This window comes from Mytilus trossulus, chromosome 13 (assembly GCF_036588685.1).
Source record: "Mytilus trossulus isolate FHL-02 chromosome 13, PNRI_Mtr1.1.1.hap1, whole genome shotgun sequence".
Taxonomy (NCBI): Eukaryota; Metazoa; Mollusca; class Bivalvia; order Mytilida; family Mytilidae; genus Mytilus; species Mytilus trossulus.
Window position 1 is genome coordinate 45,448,642 of NC_086385.1, and position 21,903 is coordinate 45,470,544.

Genomic DNA, 21,903 nt, shown 5'->3' on the forward strand with positions numbered 1-21,903 from the left:
CACTTAATGTAGAAACTGGAAGATACTTTAATATTTCCAGAAATGAGCGTGTTTGTAATATGTGTAATAAGAAAGTAATCGAAGACGAATATCATTTTATACTAGAGTGAGATAAATATGTAAATGTCAGAAGTAAATATATTAAGATATATTATTATAGAAACCCATCTACCTTCAAATTAGTTCAATTACTATCTGTAAGAAATATTAAAGAATTAAATAATCCGGGTAAATACCTCTATGAGGCAGAGAAAATTCGTGACACTTGATTCTGTTACGTACCTTTATTACCAATTTAAATTGTATGCCAAACTCCGCTATATATTAATGCTGTATACGTTTATGTATTAAACTGTATAAGTTGTGTATGCATTTAATCCTATGAGGTGTATATTTGCTTACGGAATAAAGAATTATTAACAAAAATGTGTAATAGTGCAGTGATAACGGACGTCATACTTAACTAAAATTAGAATTCAAACAAGAATTAACATAGGCCAAATGCTCCTGGCTTTGGACAGTGGCAAACATGCAGTGGGGTTAAACATGCGTTTTGAGATCTCGACCCTCTCCCTATACCTCAAGCCAATGCGTACATGTTTAATCGACATATACTAATCGTAATCAAACAAGGAAGGATGTATAACTAGCGGGCAATTATTAACTTCAAAGATATGCGTAAAGGATTTTAATTGCAATTGGAAATGATTTCTTAGAAATTGTTGAAGTTGCAGGTTGAGCTTTGTTTAATTTACTATTTTAAATGCCGTTGTTGCTATATTTAGAATACCCTTGTTTATAATTTCTAAATTAAAAGGCATTGGAAATGTCAACTTACCCGTATATGCATCATAAATGCCACGGTTCATATGATTTTATTTTTTTTGTATTTTGCATTGGCATGTTTCCTTTAAACTTACACAGATTTGTTCACATGTCATGAAGTTGGTGTGGATATGGTGTTTAGAATACAGAATATTGAACAAAGAAATGCAGAATTAACGACAGACAATAAAATTAAAAGAGTAAAATAGGTAAAAAAAAAAAGAAAAAAAAGAGAATAATAGAGTGCTGAAATACAGAAAGTGATTGGCAAAAAGTCCAAAATAAAGGGCAAAATAAATTAATGAATTGAGAAGAATATGCTGAAATTCAAGAATTAGTATAAAATGGAGTGCTAAGAATAAAAAAATTTAGAGTATAGAGAATAATGGATAAAGCAAAAAAAAAATATAGCGAGAGAAAAATGGCCTACCTAATTGAAAATAAAAAAAAATGAAAAAATAGAAATGAGGTACCTCAAATCCAAGTTTGAATGGCATTTTTGTACCAAGGTCAATGCCAAGCATAATGTTCTTTGTATCTTGAAATATCTATCTAGTATATCTTTGCAATAGATATTTGGTTGTTTTTTAGAATAAAGTTTCTGAAATCATTATGCTTATCTTATTAAATCATAATATATATTACAAGAGCAGAAATTGTTTTCAAGATAAAAGATTATTATCAGGTGGTCATAGTACATTATCTTGTTATGTTTATTCCTACGTGGTTTAATAAAAAAAAAAGTTTAATAGATAAAACATAGATATATGTAACAATGATAAGCGTGTAAATTAATCGTCAATATCAAGAAATAATCAACAAGGAATTATTCATGAATGACATAATTTCAAAAAGTTTAAAATTACGTCTTTACAAATCGGAAAACCGCTATCCTTAAGTTTGAAGACTCTCCTTCAATTATGCTTTTTTGTATAAAAATCCTATCTGAAGTATTATAGTTTTCACAAATTTAAATAATCAATGATTTTTCGATGATATCACATAAATTCTATAACTTCGTTGTTTTGATGCCTAATATAAATACAATAGATGGATGGGGATACCATGAACTACACTACACTCACTACCCCCCCCCCCCTTTCCAAGAAATAAATATGAAAATTATAACAGTAATTCCAACCAACAGGTCATATTTTTGTGCATGAAATGTACATTTTGAATTTTCTTAATTAATTTTACCCTGCAATAAATGTCTTATTTTGGTTAAAGCTCGCATTAATTACACCTGTGCCTTAGCCTCGTGCAAATATATATAGATGATTCTAAACAAATCTTTATAGGAAAATACGGATGGCTAAAAACATGCACATGTTATCCAATGTGTTTTTGTTGCACAATGTATACTGCAAAAATACATTACAGAGTACAATGGATTATACTTAAACACACATGCACACTTTTTTTGATATTATTAAAAGATACAATGTATTAATATAAGATAATGTAAAAGCTAGGGTGTAGACCCATTGATATTGTCTTTTGTCTTACTTAAAAAAAGTAAGAAAAAAGTAAAATTAAACATTAAAGTTTTAAGATATCTTTCCATTGTTTGTTTTGGAAGAAAATATGTTATTGTATTATTTTTTATTAAAGTCGAAAAATGCTTGTTCAGAGCAAGGATTTGTATCCTTGTACAGAGAATTTAAAGACGAATGGTCTACGCCCTAGCATTACATTATCTTCTATTAATATGATAAAATTTGGGTTTTCGGATTCCCATTTTACCAACAAGGAATACCAAGTCCAAATAAAGAACTGGACCATGTATGACAATTGAATAATTTATTAATCAAGAGAATAAATATGTGTTGTGGTCTTATTGAAGGTGAAATTGATATTAATGATGTGTCAAAGAAAACAAAACAAAAAGACACGTATTGTGTAAACTAATATTATGAGTAAGAAGGTTAAAGAAAAAAGGCAGGATTAGAGGGTATATATGGGGTTTGCCGAATATAGAGTATAATGGAGGAGATAAAGGGGAAAATAAAGAATCGACATAAACAAATTAGCCGATAAATCATAATAAAGAATAGTGAAATAAAATAAACAAAATTAATCAAACAAAATTAGAGGATAATTAGCAAAATAAATTAAGAAAATTGAAAAATGGTAAAAATATTTTAAAGATTAAAGAAATGAAGGACCCCTTTCTAGACCCTCAAATTATGAATGAAGTACTAAAGGATATATATGCACAGTATCAGTATCAGCTTTTCATTTCAATAGCTCAGTAATGGGTTTTCCCAAAATAAATGCAAACAAAAGAAGTTTCCAGGTTATATATTGATTCCAAAATTATCTTCTTTAAAAACAATAAACTTGATAAACCTGCGAAACTTAATTCCTACATCTGCATAATTACGAAAACAAATAAACGAGATAAGAAATTAAAAAAAGCTACATTTATTATCTGATTAGATTTAGTACATACTTACATGTATATAAAATATCAGGGCTGTGTTAATGGCCGTTCATTGACCTATAATGGTTTATTTTTATATAAAATGGGAGAGCGGTCTCATTGGCACTCACACCACATCTTCCTTTATCTATTATCTTAGATTTGAGTATGACGTTTATTTTCATTGAGTAAGTACACATTTTTTATTAGGTGCCAGCTAAGACCCGCCAGAGATTGCGGGATTGTGGCGCTGTGTTGAAGACCCTTTGACCTTCGGCTGCTTTCTGTTCTCTGGTCGGGTTGATGTCTCTTTGACACATTCCCAATTCCATTCTCAATTGTATATCCAACTGTTTTATACTGTTTTGCGCTTGGACATGTTGGATAAGAATTTAAAAGAAGATGACAATATTCCTTTTTTTATAATTGTCTTATTAAACTTTTTTTATCTTATTAAGTTCCGAACAACGATCCCACAGATTTTGACATGTTAATTCTCATTGCTTACGAGAGTGGTCGATAGAATTGGTGGCTAGCTTCATTGGTCGCCAGCTTGAGTATGCGAGTACTTGGATGTTTTCAATAAATCTAAAAATCAGTGAGGATAAAATTGTTACTTGGTAGTGTCTGGTGATCGTATAGTGTGGTCCATAAACGGTGATGATCAGATATTGATGATCTATATAATTAGTTTATTGAATAACAATTCAGGATCTAGGTATAAAACTGCTCAAGTTAATATTTTTTCCGACGGACGGAGTTTTCTACAAGTCTTACGATAAGAAAGCAGTTCTGGCTAATAAGCCAGTCTATGGTGTGCAGCTGCATTCGTTTCTCCGTTTTTAAGTTTAAATAATTAATAAAATAATGACAATTGGTTGATTGATTGATTGTTGGTTGCTTAATGTACAGTGGCAAATATATCATGCGTATTCAGGACGAGAACAAGTTCACAATAAATACAATAGGTAGGTTGATACAATAGAGGCCATCTGGGATGATGCATGGTCGTTGAAATTTGGACTGCCACTAGAAAATGAGGGTACTATATTGGATAGGGACAGCAATTTTGCCTTGCAACATGCCACCTATGGACTCATCAAAGAGTTGTTGCAAGGGTTCTTAACGTGCAAAAAGCGTAGCACTCTCTTTACACGAGGCATCGGATTTAACGTCCCCCTTCTGACCGGACGTGACTGCGAACTTGATACATCCCGCACAGCCAAAACGGACGCCCCACTTCAGCAAGCTTTTTACTGCCGGTCGGGAGAAGACCAAGTGCCCCTATTTATATACCCCAGTCACTCTTGGGGTGTTGACAATTGGTTTGCTTATCATCAATGCAGGGTACATGTACATTGTCATCTAGCATTTTGTTCGTCTGATAATTGATTGTAATAGTTACATTATATGTATCATTCATCATTGAGTGCAACATATTTATTTACAGACCAGTGTTATCATTTATTGGCATCAACTTCAGGTTACGCATGGAAATTTACACAGAAAAAAACAAGATAGTACAGCGATTCATAATGCCATTTAAATACAAAGGACAATTTGGATACCAGAAACATAGACGTAATTTTGATTTCATTCCAAATCCATAAAACTATAAAACATTTTTCAGAAAGTAGAAAAATGGCGATGATAACACCATACCTGTCTAATCAGATATAATTCTATTTTTCAAAACAAGGAAAAAGATAAAAAGTAATGTGTGTTACTTCTATGTACATCAGCATGTAGTCCTCTAATATCTTAAGGGCTGATGCATCTCAGGTATAAGGAGGTGGCAACTATTACATAGTATAGGGGCCAACTGAAGTCCGCCTCCGGTAGCAAGATTTTTCTCGCTGTGTTGAAGACCCATCAGTCGACTTCGGCTATTTATTTTTTACTCTTTGCTCGGGTTGCGGTCTCTTTGATACATTCCCCATTTCCATTCTCAATTTCATATTCAACTATGTTACGCTGTTTTGAGCTTGAGTTTAAAAAAAGAAGAAGATCATGCGCCTTTTTCTAATTGTCATATTCATTTTTCTTTGTCTTACCGACTTCAGAACAAAGACACAAGGAGATGAATGGGTCAGTATAACTCTTCGCTGTGTAAGTGCCAATGCAAAGATAGCTGAAGGGTCAAAATTTCTCGCTGTGTTGAAGACCCATTAGTTACCTTCTGTTGTTTTTTTCTCTTTGGTCGAGTTGTTGTCTCTTTGACACATTGCCCATTTCCATTCTCGATTTTGATATTTAAGAACATCTTTGCTAAGTAATCTTAGTAAAGTTTGTTCCTTTTAAACAGCGCTCTTGAATGGAAAAAGTAGGAACTGGTTCGATATACTATTACATAGGAATATTAATGTACGTATAAAATTGATGACTTTATTCCCCAACTCATATTTTTATTTACAGAAAAAGCTGAAGTTTGAAAATCTATTATGTTTTAAAATTACATACATTTTGTGTAGTTTATTCATTAAGAACTGAAGGGAAAAAATAGAATTAAATTATTCTCCTTTTCCTTGTTTTCCTTGGTCGATTGAAATTCTCAAAAACATCCAAAAAAAATAATTAAATAAGCCATAAGTCAAGAATAACTTGAAAAAGGTTATATAAGATATTTCATTTTCTGATAAAAAATTATGACCATATTAATGTTTTTTTGAAGTTATTTTTGCTTGTTTGGTGGTGTGTTTTTTTTTTGTATATGGTAGAGATATAAAACAGGACGATCGTGCCAGAAAATAAGTTTAAACCGTTCAATAGAAACAATATCGTTTTACACGTAGATACATAGTCTTTCCATTTTGCGAATGTTTACGTCACCATAAGTTGGAAACTCCAATTGATAAATGAGTATATAGAGTTTCCTTAACATTAAGCTCCTCCCATTTATTATATTTTACAACCCTATTTGATGTAAATTATAGAAATTCAAATATTAAATTACATATATGAGTATACATTAATGTTTCGTCCTATAAAACCAAACCGTCCTAATTCTCAGTAACATTAGTGCATCTGCTTGCATACATGTAGAAGTCCCGTTTATATATATTCGCTTGGCAATTGATTTCATTCTTGAATATCTACTTTTTACAACGAGGCTGGTGTCTTTAAATTACTTTGGAAACTTTGACCAACTGTAAGTACACCAGTATATTGTAGTTGACCGTTTAATGATTATATTTTAAGAAACTGCTTTACTTATTTGAGGAGCGGTTGCTCCAGTTTTAATAAAGGCAACGTGTGCTTTTTAAAATAAAAGGAAATAGACAAAGCATGACTAGTTACCAATTTACAGAACTAAAAACTATTGCAGTTTTTCTGTATGTATTGAATGGTAAACTTTAAGGTTTTGTCAGACAATTAGCCTCATTTCATGTCAAAACTATATCTTTTCCTTATCTGTGTTGAAAAACATTATATAAGTTTAATTGCATATTAGAGGGCCGACTTTTGGACAGTACAAAATCAGGTACCTCTGATCTGAGCAACAGGGCAAATATGCCCTCCTGTATCAATTTCAACTTTTTTAAACAAGTGTTCTGCAATGATCCCTAGTCCTGAAGGTTTCATTTGATCAAACAGTAATTATGTAGTGTACTACTTGAAAAAAACTACAGTTATGCGGAGAAACTATTTTGTTTAAAATATGTACAACTTTCTTGCACGTTAAACTTTTTTTCTGTTTTTTTTATCTTGACATGTTTCTATTGCCACTTTCTTTTCTGTTTGTTGTTGGACACATATATTTTATGTTTTGGTTTTTTTGTGTGTTGTTTGAATGCTTTTTTACCAGCGGTGGGTTCGGGGAAGGGGGATCCGGGGTTGAAACACACATTTGTATACGATCAATGCATTTAAATGGGGAACACCCCTTGTTATTCTGGGTTTTGATTCCCTTTTTAAAAATGTCTGGATCCGCCCCTGCCTACTAACATACATGTACGTGTATATGTGATATCTCATCTTGTCTTACCATTTTTAAAATAAATTAAGTTTTTAAGATAAGTTAACATGCATTTGTTTTTATAATTCAGATTAAATAAGAACCAATTGAATTTGGTTTACACGGTTTTGACTGCGCATGTATCTACCGTGTTGTTAAAATGGTACTGTGATAGTCGTATTTTATGTTCTTTCCCCTAATTCTAACAAAGACTTCTAGGACACGATAAATTTCAACATCATTCTAAAACGCAAATTAAATTTTAAAGTAGTACTAGTAAGAGCACAATTCGAAAAATGTGTCAAAGACTTTGATCCCGTATAGTTTAACATGTAAACGCATGTTTTGTGTTTTTTGTTTTGTTTTTTGTTTTAAGAGTCTTTTATTTCTTCAAAAGTTTCATTAAAGTAATATATAGTGTTGACCTGTTCCAAGATATAGCAGACAGTGGGTTTTTTTTATAAGAGCTTTGTTCGATTTTAAAGCTCAACGTTATGTTATTTTGTTAACTTGATACAGAGTTAATTTATAGCAAATCTAATATTTCAATGGGTTTTTTTTAAATTTGACTTCAATAATTATGAGTTCAAACACTCCACATTACTGTACTTGTACACATTCTTATTAAGGGGCCAGCTTAGACCCATCTCAAGATGTTGTATTTTCTTGTTGCGTTGCAGACCCTTTGGTGACCTTCGGCTGTTTTCTGCTCTTTGGTCGGGTTATTGTTTCTTTGACATATTCCAAGTTTCCACCCTCAATTTTACTCTTGAATTCAATACAGTATAAAATTGAGAATGGGAATGGGGAATTTGTCAAAGAGACAACAACCCGACCAAATAAAAAACAACAGCAGAAGGTCACCAACAGGTCTTCAATGTAGCGAGAAATTCCCGCACCCAGAGGCGTCCTTCAGCTGGCCCCTAAACAAATATATACTAGTTCAGTGATAATGAACGCCATACTAGTTTCCAAATTGTACACAAGAAACTAAAATTAAAATAATACAAGACTAACAGAAGCCAGAGGCTCCTGACTTGGGACAGGCGCAAAAATGCGGCGTGGGTAAAACATGTTTTTGAGATCTCAACCCTCCCCCTATACCTCTAACCAATGTAGAAAAGTAAACGCATAACAATACGCACATTAAAATTCAGTTCAAGAGAAGTCCGAGTCTGATGTCAGAAGATGTAACAAAAGAAAATAAACAAAATGACAATTATACATAAATAACAACAGACTACTAGCAGTTAACTGACATGTCAGCTCCAGACTTCAACTAAACTGACTGAAGATTATGATTTCATCATATGAACATCAGCCACAATCCTTCCCGTTAGGAGTTTAGTATCATACCATCATAACATATATGAGAAGAACACAACCCGTGTCATGCCAACAGCTGTTTTTAGAAAAAATGTGTTTAGTTCCGACGCAAAGACCTTATCAGTGACTCAATATTAACACCAACATATGCAATCTTTAATGACTTGACAACAGTATCGTAATTATATTCCTTCTTAATAAGTCTATTCAAAGGTTTTGTAAGTTTCTGAGTATAAACTATACAATAGTAATAACACTGTTCGCCTTGAAAGTCAGGAAAATGTACAATCGGAATACCTGAAATAACAAAAATAAGAACAAGTTGATTGTCTATCATAAATCAATCCTTTTTCAGTCTTTGTTTCTACTTTGATATACAAAAAATTATAATAAAATGTATTCAAGTAAGAAATATAGGAATGTGATAAATTAATGTTACTTTTATTTCTCATCGGAATTCCCTATCGATTCTCTAAAACATTTTAGGGGAAGAACTTCGAATCTTTCGAAATAACAAAATAAGATACATATTTATGTGTTTGGTTTTTTTTGTTATTTCGAAAGATTTTAACTTGTTAGTTGTATTTGTAATATTATCCAGACCGTGATAAGCTTACATAAATCAGAATATAGAAAGAAGAAGAAAAAAACATTGGATCAAATCAGAAGCTAAATTTTAAAATGTTTTTATGGGAATCTGAGAGGGGGAGTCTCATTTCGACAGTCTTTAATTTATGTTATATTTTTCCTTTTTTCTTTATCAGTTTTGACTATTATTCTCCATTTTTTATAAGTGTTGTCCATACACTGTAGTTCTATTTCTTGATATGTGAACCCTTCGTTGTTCTTTATTCCGTCAACTCCATGCATACCATCCATATCCTCCTTTTGCAGCGTTATAGATTAAAATTTTACGTTCAATCTAGATGAATATTACATAATTCTAGAAACGATAGTTTTTTTTAACTTGCGTAAAATGCTTTAATTTTTAATAGAATTTCATTTCAACAATAGATATTTGAAAGTATGTTACATTATATAATCTTGATTTCAACATTTGAATTATATTTTTATATTATCTGCTAGCATTGCATTTCTGTGTCTAAGTTGACTATGGCATTCTAGTTTAATATGCTAGATCGAGAATATTTTAACTTCGGTTGCAATGAAAGACAGTGATTTAACAGTCAACTTCAAACATAAAAATTATGACACACGGTAGGGCTAATGCTTGTGGATTAAGACTTTTGTAAAAGTTTTGGAGTAAGTTTGAATAAATCCTATAACTGTACTCCCCTTTGAAACTGTAAAGCCGTTGTCAATTACAAAGACGTAGCAATGTATGGCTTATGTGGTCGAGTGGTCTAAATATGTCATCTTCTGTATCACAAGCCTGTAAGCACAACACTGAGGTTGGTGGTTCAAACCCCTCTAATCTTTAAATAACTTGAATTGTCAGTTATCCGGGAACGCTGTATTCCTCCTCCTACAAAATCTGCTTTCTTATTGAGATAAAAGTGTCATTCAAACACCAACAATCAATCATTTAATCTATCTTATATTTATTTCGGTCCAGTCAAATTTATTTCGTATAGTTCTTGACTAAAATGTGATACGCAAGACGCGCGCTTCGTCTATACATACGACTCATCAGTGACGGTCATATCAAAATAGTTAGAAAGCCAAACAAGTATGAAGTTAAAGAGCATTAAGGACCCAAAATTCCAAGAATTTGTGCCAAATACGACCAAGGTAATGTATATAAAAAAGAAGATGCGGTATGATTGCCAATGAGACAACTGTCCATAGGGGGCCAAAATTACACGGATATTAACAACTGGTTCTATCCAACGTATGATCAACTTACATTTACATGTATGCTCAACTTGAGTCAGGTGAACTTGAAATGTTTTCATAGCATATATTTTGCATATTTTTTTTAAATATTTTTTGGAATAAAATAGAATAAAAAAATTGATTTCTTGTCGCTAAATAGGCTTTTTGTCGCTATTTGTCGCCAAATTATTCTTCTTTTCGCTACTTACATGTACATTTTGTATCTTAAATTAGTGATACCGCTTCGTATAATGAATTGTTTCGTATTTGCGCGGTTCGTATAATGGATTATTTCGTATTTGCGCGGTTGGTATAATGGATTGTTCCGTATTTGCGCACGTTTTAAACTTATTTTATCTTCTTTTATCAAAATATATGAGGGTCTTCATGGGGTTTACGCAATAAAGAACAATTAAAAAAGAGAAAATTAACTGAGCATATGGAACACTAAAATTTGAAAAAGGTATAGCCCCCAAAAAAAAATGGAGACAACTTGTTTAAAAATATGGAATACAAAAACTCCGGTCTAGTTTTTTTTTTTAAATTTATCTTGAAAATAAATTTGTCTAGTCGTATTGATTATTTGTTTTGTTATTTCATATTTTTTTTGTGAATGCCGTTTCCTTGAGTTTTATCTGAAGCCTACTTTCTACGCCAAAGAAAGTAGAAATATCCACGTATTATCGGATTAAATGTTTGTTCATTGATTATACTTTATTGGGATAGTTGATCATGGATCTGGTCCATTCGTACCGGAGTGGATACAATAACTCACACGAATATGTACTAAGTTATGATGATGGCTTACACGGAATCGGGTCAATTGATAATCTTGTGACTTTGTACAAGGTTATGAGGATAGTTTATTAGGGATTCGTCTATGATAACTACTAACATACATTAGAAATTCGGTATTGTACTAGATTTTTCAATAGTCTACCTAGAACTTCTATAGATTTAGTGGTATCAAGGGATTTAGCAAAAGTTCAAAATGTATTTCTGTTGTTTAATGTTATTATTTTGGATGAAACACGTCTTCTGATTGCGACTAACATTTTTGTCTATAAGCTGATATATTGTATGTTCTCATGAAACCCTGACCCTGACGTCACCGAAGATTTTGCACAATTTGATCCTTAAAGATGGAATTCATAATAAGTTTATAACGAATACTGATCTGTAATATTTTTTCTGTTTTTTTTGTTTTTTTTAAATTACCTCAAAATTGTGATGCAGACTTCTATACCTAACACTTTGAAGATTATTCAGTGTGCACCACATTTTTTATGTTATGTCGACTCGTCATCGACAGAATCTCTATTTCAGTCATTCCGTAACAAAAGTGTGTAGTGGTACCAATTTATGGAGAAAGTTTACAAGCGGTTTGTCTTTTTGGTTACTGAAGGACTTGCAACATTTAAATAATACCTATCTCTAATGGCTGAATGTACCCGAGAATGAATATCGAATATCCACATAACATTATTTTGGAGTGAGATTTTGAAATGAACGTTTAGACGGGAAATTTAAAACAAACTGTATATCACGCACTCTAATGTCCAAAGTTTCTCACGCTTTACATGTTTTATTTTCATCATAAATCGTCCGACAATTTCCCACCTCGCTCCGCTAGCCGGTATTTGTTCGTGTCCCCCCTAATTTTAAGAATACTGTATCTGTACTGATATTGCTGTCAACCTTAAACTATAATATAACTATGTATTTAAATCAACACAACAGTTCGCTGCATATCCATCAAAAGTTATTATCCCAGTAACCTCGAACTGTATGCACTATAATATTGAGTGACGCACTGACGCATACACTTATGAATAACAGGGATTATAATGAAATAATGAACTGTATGTACTACAATATACACTGTTTTAAATACCAGCTTGCCTATGTAATATTAAGGATACCAGGCAATATATCATGTATATCGGCCCCGTAAAAAAAGTTGAATTGAACAACAGCATTTATAGCATAGCAGTATATTTTGTTTTACCGAGTTTAATTTTTTGGTGATTTTCTATTTTTATTTATTGTTGTCTGTTTTTAATACTAAATAAGTATTATAAGTATTAAAATTTGATAACTTTACTACAGGCTGAAAAATCGCATTTTTTTCTAAATTCTTAACAGTATGCGAGTTGATTAATATCTCTATAAAAAAATAATAGTCTAGTATTTAGAATGGATACTACATGTGTATAAGTCAAATAGACGATTGCATATATTTTTATTTTGTAATTATACAGATATATGGTTTGATGAACAGATGGCTTCTTATAATAGAAAGACAAGCTTGAAACACCTGTATATTTTTAAAAAGTTCTTTAGATAAATAGTAGGGAGTGTTTTGCCAACTATGTTATGACGGCGTGCACAAAGCTGAGTCTACAAATGTAACGTCTTCAAATTACAAAAACCATTTACGACGTCGGTATTTTCCCTCAGAAAACGTCAGCGTAACAAAAACACTGGACACTCAGTTTACCACATAATTCTAAACATTCACGTTCAACATATTTCTTTTTTTTTCGAACAAAAAAGTGCAGCAAATGCACATTTTGAAAATATAAATAAATATTCGCTACGAGCAGTATTATGGAAATAAGTAGCGACGATCTCGTGGATCCTTTTCAGAAAACAGTGTCAAAACGCCATTTCTTTAGAATGTACCATAATAGCTGGACATTTAAAAAATTCAGGTGTTCAGTATGGACTATCGAATCATTCTTATGTTGCAGATTTTATTAAACCTATGGTTTTGCACATTTCGAATACCAAGTTATTTTAAAATAAAAAAATAGCAATTACATATTTTTTCTTACCGATTCTTCCATTTTGATTATTAGTCCTTCCAAATTACTACTTCTTACACATAACTAAGATCATTCTAAGCATATCTACCATGGTCGTTTTTGATTTTTTTGCGGTAAATTTCATATAATGTCAGAGTCCGAATCTGAACAATTCTATTATACGAAAATTTGGAATAGAATGTTAAATTTGTATAAATTTTAGGTCAAAAACTCTATTTTATGCTAATTTAATGTTACAAGTTACACCGATTTTTTGCCGTTTTCTATATGTCCGTTTCATGCTTTATAGATTAAATATTAATTTACCTTACTAGTAATGTGGATTCTTATGGCATGCATTCATAATTTAATCATGATACAATATTCTTCTTCAAAAAATATTATAAATACATATAAACTTATCTGTTTAAAGCTATTGAAAAAGCGCATTTTACAGTTGCCGTCAACTTTGTGCACGCCGTCTATAACATGGAAGCATTATTGACTTCCATGGTTATAACAATTATCATTTAAAAACAATTTTATTTAAATGTGTTCTACTGTAAGAAAGTATTTAATATACACACATATATATTGAAAACCTCGGTTTTTGATCGCTCATATTTGAACAGATTCTGGTAGAAAACAGAAAAATTTCATTTCAAATAAATGGAATTTTACTCTTTTTTGCCAGAGTCTTTCTAAATATGATGTGTATTTCAATTTTTATTGCAAAAAAAGTATTAAGATATAAAATATCAAATTAAATACAACATCAAACTTTTGTGTACATGTTGAGTCTTGTGTTATATCTGCGTAAAAAAAAAGAATGATATCGTTTACTTATTTTTATGAATATAGAAATAGCACAGTAGACCAAGGCCGCACGTTGACATATACTTGCTATAACGTTGACGTCATTTTTTCTCTGTTGGATTATTGCATCATTGGCAATAAAACCAAATTTATAAAAATGGAGGTATGATTTCCAGATTAATATTTTTATCAAGTTGTAAAAACTTATTAACTCTCAAAATAGATATAATGGGTAGCGAGTCATTTTACATTCTAATGTCATATTTAGTAGTTCTAATGTATCAATATCAAAATTGTCTCTTTAAATAAATGTAAAATAAATCAGTTGATTATTTTCATGCATTGGTAGTCAAAGTAATCAGCTGATTATTTTCATGCATTAGTAGTCAAAGTAATCAGCTGATTATTCCCCCAGATAGTCCGGGTAATCAGCCGATCATTTCTGTCGGTAGTGAGTGTAGTCGAATGATTATTTCATGTGTAGTCAATGTGTTCAGCTGATTATTTTCCAAGGTAGTCATTGTAATTAGGTGCATGATAATCAACCTTATAGCAGTCACTGTAATTATTTTTAATTTTATTCCTTAAGATGACCTTTACATTGTTTAAATTAAGTAAAAACCGTAAAGAGGGAGTCGGAGGTTAGCCTTTTCTAGTTAAATTATGTATTGCATCAAATGTAACTAAGTGTTTATTTGAATAATTCTGCGGCCAATAGCCGGTAGCAATCGGAGATTAGTCGGAGATCGGCGGAATATAACGACTGACATTTTCTAGTCAGAGATCGGCGGAATATAACGACTGACATTTTCGTGTTAATTAGGAGTACGGTATGATATGTCAACGTGACACACACCGACCATAGATCAAATGACTTATATGTTCTAAGAAACCATATATAGGTCGGTGTACGACCTTTAACCAAAAAACATGTACCTATATACTGTATATAGCCACGACATCACACAAAATGTAAATTAACTCTTAAAGTTGGTTCTTATCTACAAGTAAACATATTTTAAATACGTGAATAGCCATTTCCTGTTTCTTACAAACAGACGTAAAGGGAATTAAACAATTTATATATAAGTAATGGGTTCAATGGTCTGATGGTAGGAAAAGAATTGTTATCACAAATAGGGAAACAATAGACAAAGTTAAATAAAACAAACAAAACCATAATGTATTTTTCTTTTCATTATAATTTCATATTTTATCAGTAACAACTGTAATGTGCATATATATATCAGTCAAAAAAGTAATTAGAAAATATGAGATGTAAAATATTTGCAAATCTTCAATTTAAGATTTTTAGATTTGGATGTCCCTTTTTGCCGAGTATATTCATACATTTGTACAGAACACTTGATCTGTGTTATCATACTATGCACTATATTTTGTCGGTGTAGAGTAAATGAGTTGGACAACAATTATGCACATTATGTTTGCCACTGGACGTTATAAACACTAATCCATATATTTATCTAGCTTTTTTTTATTCGCCAAAAGAATTTCATAATTGTTTTTATCATATATTATATACGGTGTGCTTGAATATGAAGATCTTCTTAGACATGCATACAATACGTGCAACTAGATGCTATATAAGCAACCAACAAATAATAAATAGAGTAAGGTATATGAAAACAAGTGCGTACATAAAATTTTATTATTGCCATTGGCCATTATATACATTCAATCCAACCATCAAACTAATATCATATCCTCAGATCATATACATTGTAGAGAACATGAACTAGACGACAACTATAATTATGTAAAACTTCTTTTGAGTGTACGTTTTTTATATCTGCCACTGGACATTAAACACCGACCCCTTAATCCATCAAGTTAAGATCATACACTTTAGATCATACCATAACAAAATCGGCGTAGAGTATGTGTAGTGGAAAATAACTACGTATAACAATTAAAATATCTGCTAATGAACATTAAACACCAATCCATTAATCCATCCGTCAAACTAATACTTTCGGATCATACCATAACATAAACGATATAGAGTACATTTACATGTATTAGACAACTACATGTATGTATAAAAAAATAATATTTGCCACTGGACATTAAAGACCTACCCCTTAATCAATCCTTCAAACTAATATCATATCCTCAGATCATACACTTTGGAGAGTACATGCATTGGACGACAACAATAAATATGTAAAACTTCTTTTGAGTGTACGTTTTTGATATCTGCCACTGGACATTAAACACCGACCCCTCAGTCCATCAAACTAAGATCATACACTTTAGATCATACCATAACCAAACCGGCGTAGAGAATGTGTAGTGAAAAATAACTACGTATATAAATTAAAATATCTGCTAATGAACATGTAACACCAATCCCTTAATCCATCCGTCAAACTAATACTTTCGGATCATAAAATAAACGATATAGAGTTCATTTACATGTATTAGACAAAAACTACATGTATGTATAACAAAATAATATTTGCCACTGGACATTAAAGACCTACCCTTTAATCCATCCATCAAACTAATATCATATCCTCAGATTATACACATTGTAGAGTACATGCATTGGACGACAACAATAAATATGTAAAACTTCTTTTGAGTGTACGTTTTTGATATCTGACACTGGACTTAAAACACCGACCCCTCAATCCATCAAACTAATATCATACACTTTAGATCATACCAGTCTACTCATACCATAACAAAATCGGCGTAGAGTATGTGTAGTGGAAAATAACTACGTATAAAAATTGTAATATTTGCCACTGGACATTAAACACTGACCCCTCAATCCATCAATCAAACTTAGATCACACACCTCGGATCATACCATAAAATATAATTGCAGAGTACATGTATATTGGACGACAACAATGTATTCAATATCTGCCACTGGACATTAAACATCGAGCCCTTCATCCATCCATCAAACTAAGATCATATCCTCAGCGCAGCCCATAACATTAAATGAATTGGACGTCAACTACATGTATATGTAAAACCTATTTTGTGTGTACGTTTATACTATCTGCCACTGGACATTTAACACTGATCCTTTAAACCATTAACCATACTAACATCATATTCTCAGATCAGACCATAACAGTACATGTATTGGACGACAACTATATGTAATCTTTTTTTTTTTGTACGTTTATAATTTCTGCCACTGAACATTAAACACCGATCCCTTAATCCATCCATCAATCTAAGATCATATTCTCAGATCATAACATAAGATTACATGTATTGGCGACAACTAGGTTTATAATATCTGCCACTGGACATTAAACAACGACTCCTCAATTCATCCATCAAACTAAGATCATACCCTTTAGATCATACCATTATAGAATCGGTGCAGAGTATGTGTATTGGACAAAAAAAAAACTACTTGTATAATATTTGCCACTGGACATTAATTGCAACTAGACCCTCAATCCCCAATGAAAGTAAGATCATATCATAACAGTACATGTATTTGGACGACAACAACGAATATAATATCTGCCACTGGACATTAAACACCGACCCCTCAATCCATCCATCAAACTACAAAAAAAAGTTTATATCCTCAGACCAGACCGTAGAGTACATGAAGTGGAAAATAACTACGTAAAAAAAATGTAATATTTGCCAATGGACAATAAACACCGACCCCTTTATCCATCAATCAAACTTATATTACTTACAATGTACCTCGGATCATATCATAACATATATGCAGTATAGATCGAGTACATGTATTGGACGAGGACTACGTTGTACATAATATCAATAGTTAGTTCACCTGTTACGATTATTAGGTTTATTTAACTTTACATATATCTCCATGTCGTGTGTGTACGACATATTACATAATACTCTCTACATGGTAAGTCATGATAACCTTCTTTACACTCGTGTATACATTGTTACTGTCCTATTAAATCACATTGTGTATTCTTACATGTGCATTTTACACTTCGGTACATGTGCTTTCTTAATTTTGATTCCAATAATGGCAAATAATGCGGTTTAATTAAAATTTTCTAAACATTTATATTATAAGTAATAAATTTGCAGCAATACAGTTTTATAGATAAACAGATTGTGTATTTTTACATGTGCATTTTACACTTCGGTATTAAATGTGTTTTCTTAATTTTGATTGTGCTTCAAAAATCCGGTTATTAATTATTTAGTTAATATTAAATATTGTTTACAAGATTTAACATTGCAGAAAGATGTCTAGTAATGAGTAGTATTATAGATAAACAGATTGTGTATTCTTACATGTGCATTTTACACTTAGGTACATGTGTTTTCTTAATTTTGATTAAAAAATCGGTTTTCTGAACATTTAAATAAGACTAAGACTTAGTATTAAATTGTAAGATTTAACATTGCAGCAAGATAGATTTATAGGTACATGTAAACAGATTGTGTATTCTTACAAGTGCACTTTATATACTTTGGTACATGTGTTTTCTTAATTTTGATTCAAATAATCCGGTTTATTAATTACTTTCATTATTATTAAAGTGTAAGATTTAACACTGCATCACGATTGTTTTATAGATAAACAGATTGTGTATTTTTACATGTGCATTTTACACTTAGAGGTGCATGTGTTTTCTTAATTTTGATCTACATAATCCGGTTTAATTATTGTTTTCTCAACATTTATATTATCATAAGTATTGAATTGTAAGATTTAACATTGCAGCATTGGTTTATAGATAACCAGATTGTGTATATCTTACATGTACATGTGCATTTTATACATAAGTGGATTTGTTTTCTAAATTTTAACTATGATTCAAATAAGGGAGCTACCATTTGATTTTTACGGAGGGGCTAGGATGAATAATTCTGTCCTGTTTTTTTTTTAGTTGTAATCTCTGTCCTGCCTTTTTATTTTTCACTCCATCCGGTCCTGCTTTTCTTTTTTTAGTTTATCCTGACTTTTACATATATAAATTGTCATCCTGACTTTTTTTTTTGCAAGTGTCTCATCCTGCCTTTTTTTTTTACTCAAAACTCCTGTCCTGCCTACTAGTATTTTTTTCAAATTTCATCCTAGCCCCCCTCCCCCCATAAAAATCAAATGGTAGCTCTCTAAGGGTTTCCAAACTTTTGTTTTTACATTAGTATTAAGTTGTATAATTTAACAATGCAACAAGACAGTTTTATAAATAAATGTGTAATTTTGTGAAATTTCAATCAGGTGCAAATGTACTACATCTGGGTGCGGGAATTTCTCTCTACATCGAAGACCTGTTGGTGACCTTCTGTTGTTGTTTTGTCTATGGTCGGGTTGTTGTCTCTTTGACACATTCCCCATTTTCCATTCTCAATTTTACATATATAATTATTGATGAAAATAACCTGATTCAAAATTTCACAAAGAAATCTAACTGTATAATATCAAATGGCAAATGTCAACGATATATAGAACAAATTAATATTCTAAGTAATTTCGTTCATATTTAACATATACGTGTCTATCTGTCATATGGAATTAATTGCTTCAATTTTTTTTTAAAGATTACATGTAGCATTTGTGCACAAAGATTTTTAGCATACATAAACTACATATGCACATTGTCCCAGGTCAGGAGCCTGGACTTTAGTACTTGTCGTCAGTAGCTCTTTACCAGATTTGTTTTCGTTCATTATTTTCTACATAAATTCGGTCATTAGTTTTCTCGTTTGCATTGGTTTACCTTTGTAATTTCGTGGCATTTTATAGCTGACTATGCATTATATAATTTGACCATTGTTGAAGCCCATACACTGACCTATACTGAATTGTCAATTTCTGTATCATTTGGTTTCACATGTGGAGAGTTGTCTCCGTTGCAATCATACCACACCTTCTTATTTTTACATCTGTGAGTCAGCAGGCCAACAACAAAGACTTCGGCATATTGTCTTAAACATAAAACTTGTTCTGTACGAAATATTGAGCAATGGATGGTTCCAAATCATAATATAATGTGAACAAATTAAAAAGAAAGAACCGGCAGACAAACAAACAGAATTCAAGGGGATCCCTACAAAGCTTTTCTTGGCCTAAGACAAGTGTGTTATTTGTAATAAATTCTTTGTATATGGTTACAAATGTAATTTATGTTTTTGTTTTGTACCCAACGAATTTACGATCAGGAGTACTAATATCGTTACGTATTGAGTTTTATTTAACTTTTTGTACTCAACTTCTATATTTCCTCAGGTTTTAGTCTATGTCACGTGTCTAGGTCATGTGAAATACATTCCGGAATCGCCTCCGGACTCGACATGTCAAACAAAATGCATTCTTCCTACATGTATACACATGAAACATGTGACGACTAGATATGCTCTCCATAGTGAAGACTAATTGTTGAATTCGATATGTTCGAGATGGCTTTCAATTTATATAAAAAAAAAATGGCGGGGGGGGGATCTATCGGTTTATTTTTTTCTGTCTTATAACATTGGTCACACATTTCCTCTTTCTTTTTTGTAAGCCGTTTAACGGTGTTCCAGACAAACCTATTTTGTGTATAAAAATTAGTCAAATTTAGATAAAAAAAATTAACACGTGATATTTAAATCCATACATGTAAAAAGCATGTTAATCATTGCAACATGCCATTTATGCAATAGTTATACTGCAGATTGATTTTTAAAGGGGGCATTATATACATGTACATGCAATTAAATACTTAGTCGGTCATTATATTCAAAACAGACACTTTTAATTGTCCAATAGATGCTAGTATTTTAGTGTTTTCAGTGCATAAATAAATTGGTATTTCTTTTTATTTGTCATATTATAGAACAATTGGCTGGTCATTGTACCCAAAGGATCATTTTAATTGTTCAATATATACTAGTATATGCTTTTCACGGCATATTTTACTTTTTTTTTTTTTTCTTTACTATATAGAGAATAATACATGGCAAAATCCGTATCATATGTCGTATCATCCCGAGACATCAATATCAGCCCGAGGGCCCTTAGGCCCGAGGGATGATATTGGTCGAGGGTGATACGGCATGTGATACGGATTTTGCCATGTATTATACGCTTTATCATATATTTCAACAGAAGAGTTTTATATTATATGAACTGTTTTCTGATCCATAGCACTGGGTTACCTTCAGTTCTGCTTTTGTCTTGTTTCAAATGTTCAGCCATGCGATACAATAAAACATTTAAAATAACTGCTCAATTATTTATACGAAGCACCTAGGTTACCTTACAATCTGTTGTTTTGAAAATATTTTGTTTATTATTGTATTATTGAGTGTTTTGTATTTTTTATAGTTGCATTTAGTGTGCCAAAAAAATTGTTGTAAAACTTGATGTTCGTGACGTTACATACCAAACAATGACGTCATTAAAAAATTGACCTATTTTTATTTTTTTTAATATTTTTTTTTTTTTTTTTTAATATTTAAAAAAAAAAAAATTTTTTTAATAGAAAAAAAATTCTTCAGCAAAAAAAACCCCCAAAAAACTGACTTAAGTTTAAAAAAAAAAAAAAAAAAAAAGGTATGCGATACGGGTTTTACCATGCGATACGGGGTATGCGATACGGGTTTAGCCATGCGATACGGGGTATGCGATACAGGGTAGGTAATACAGACTGGAAAAAAGAACCTTTATTAGATATACAAAATAGCTGTATTTTGTACTAAATATATGATAAATACATGTAATATATAGAAAAAGCGAAATTCCAAACATTCAATATGCCATTTTTAAGAATATTCAATGCTTTTTGATTTATTTTTTATTTTTCCATAATTTAAATGATATTTTACATGACCCTTACATTAGATTTAAAATTGCCTTGATTTAGGCAGTAATAATATTTTTCCGCACAGATCATGGTTTATTTCATTTCATTCGATATTTTTTGTCCAACCTCATA

General features: G+C 31.4%; 1 protein-coding gene across 2 annotated transcripts in view; it reads left to right on the top strand.

The window, feature by feature from the left end:
* Window positions 1-21,903, top strand: part of LOC134695460 (nuclear hormone receptor E75-like) — a 52,784-nt gene that overhangs the window by 11,926 nt on the left and 18,955 nt on the right. The window contains exon 1 of one of the 2 annotated variants that reach the window (XM_063556725.1): window positions 17,730-17,870. The exons of the other annotated variant lie outside the window; for it this stretch is intronic. Within the exon in view, the coding sequence (XP_063412795.1) occupies window positions 17,829-17,870 (42 nt within the window). The 5' untranslated portion in view covers window positions 17,730-17,828. Of the gene's footprint in view, window positions 1-17,729; window positions 17,871-21,903 lie in introns of those variants that run through there. 2 annotated transcript variants of the gene reach the window in all.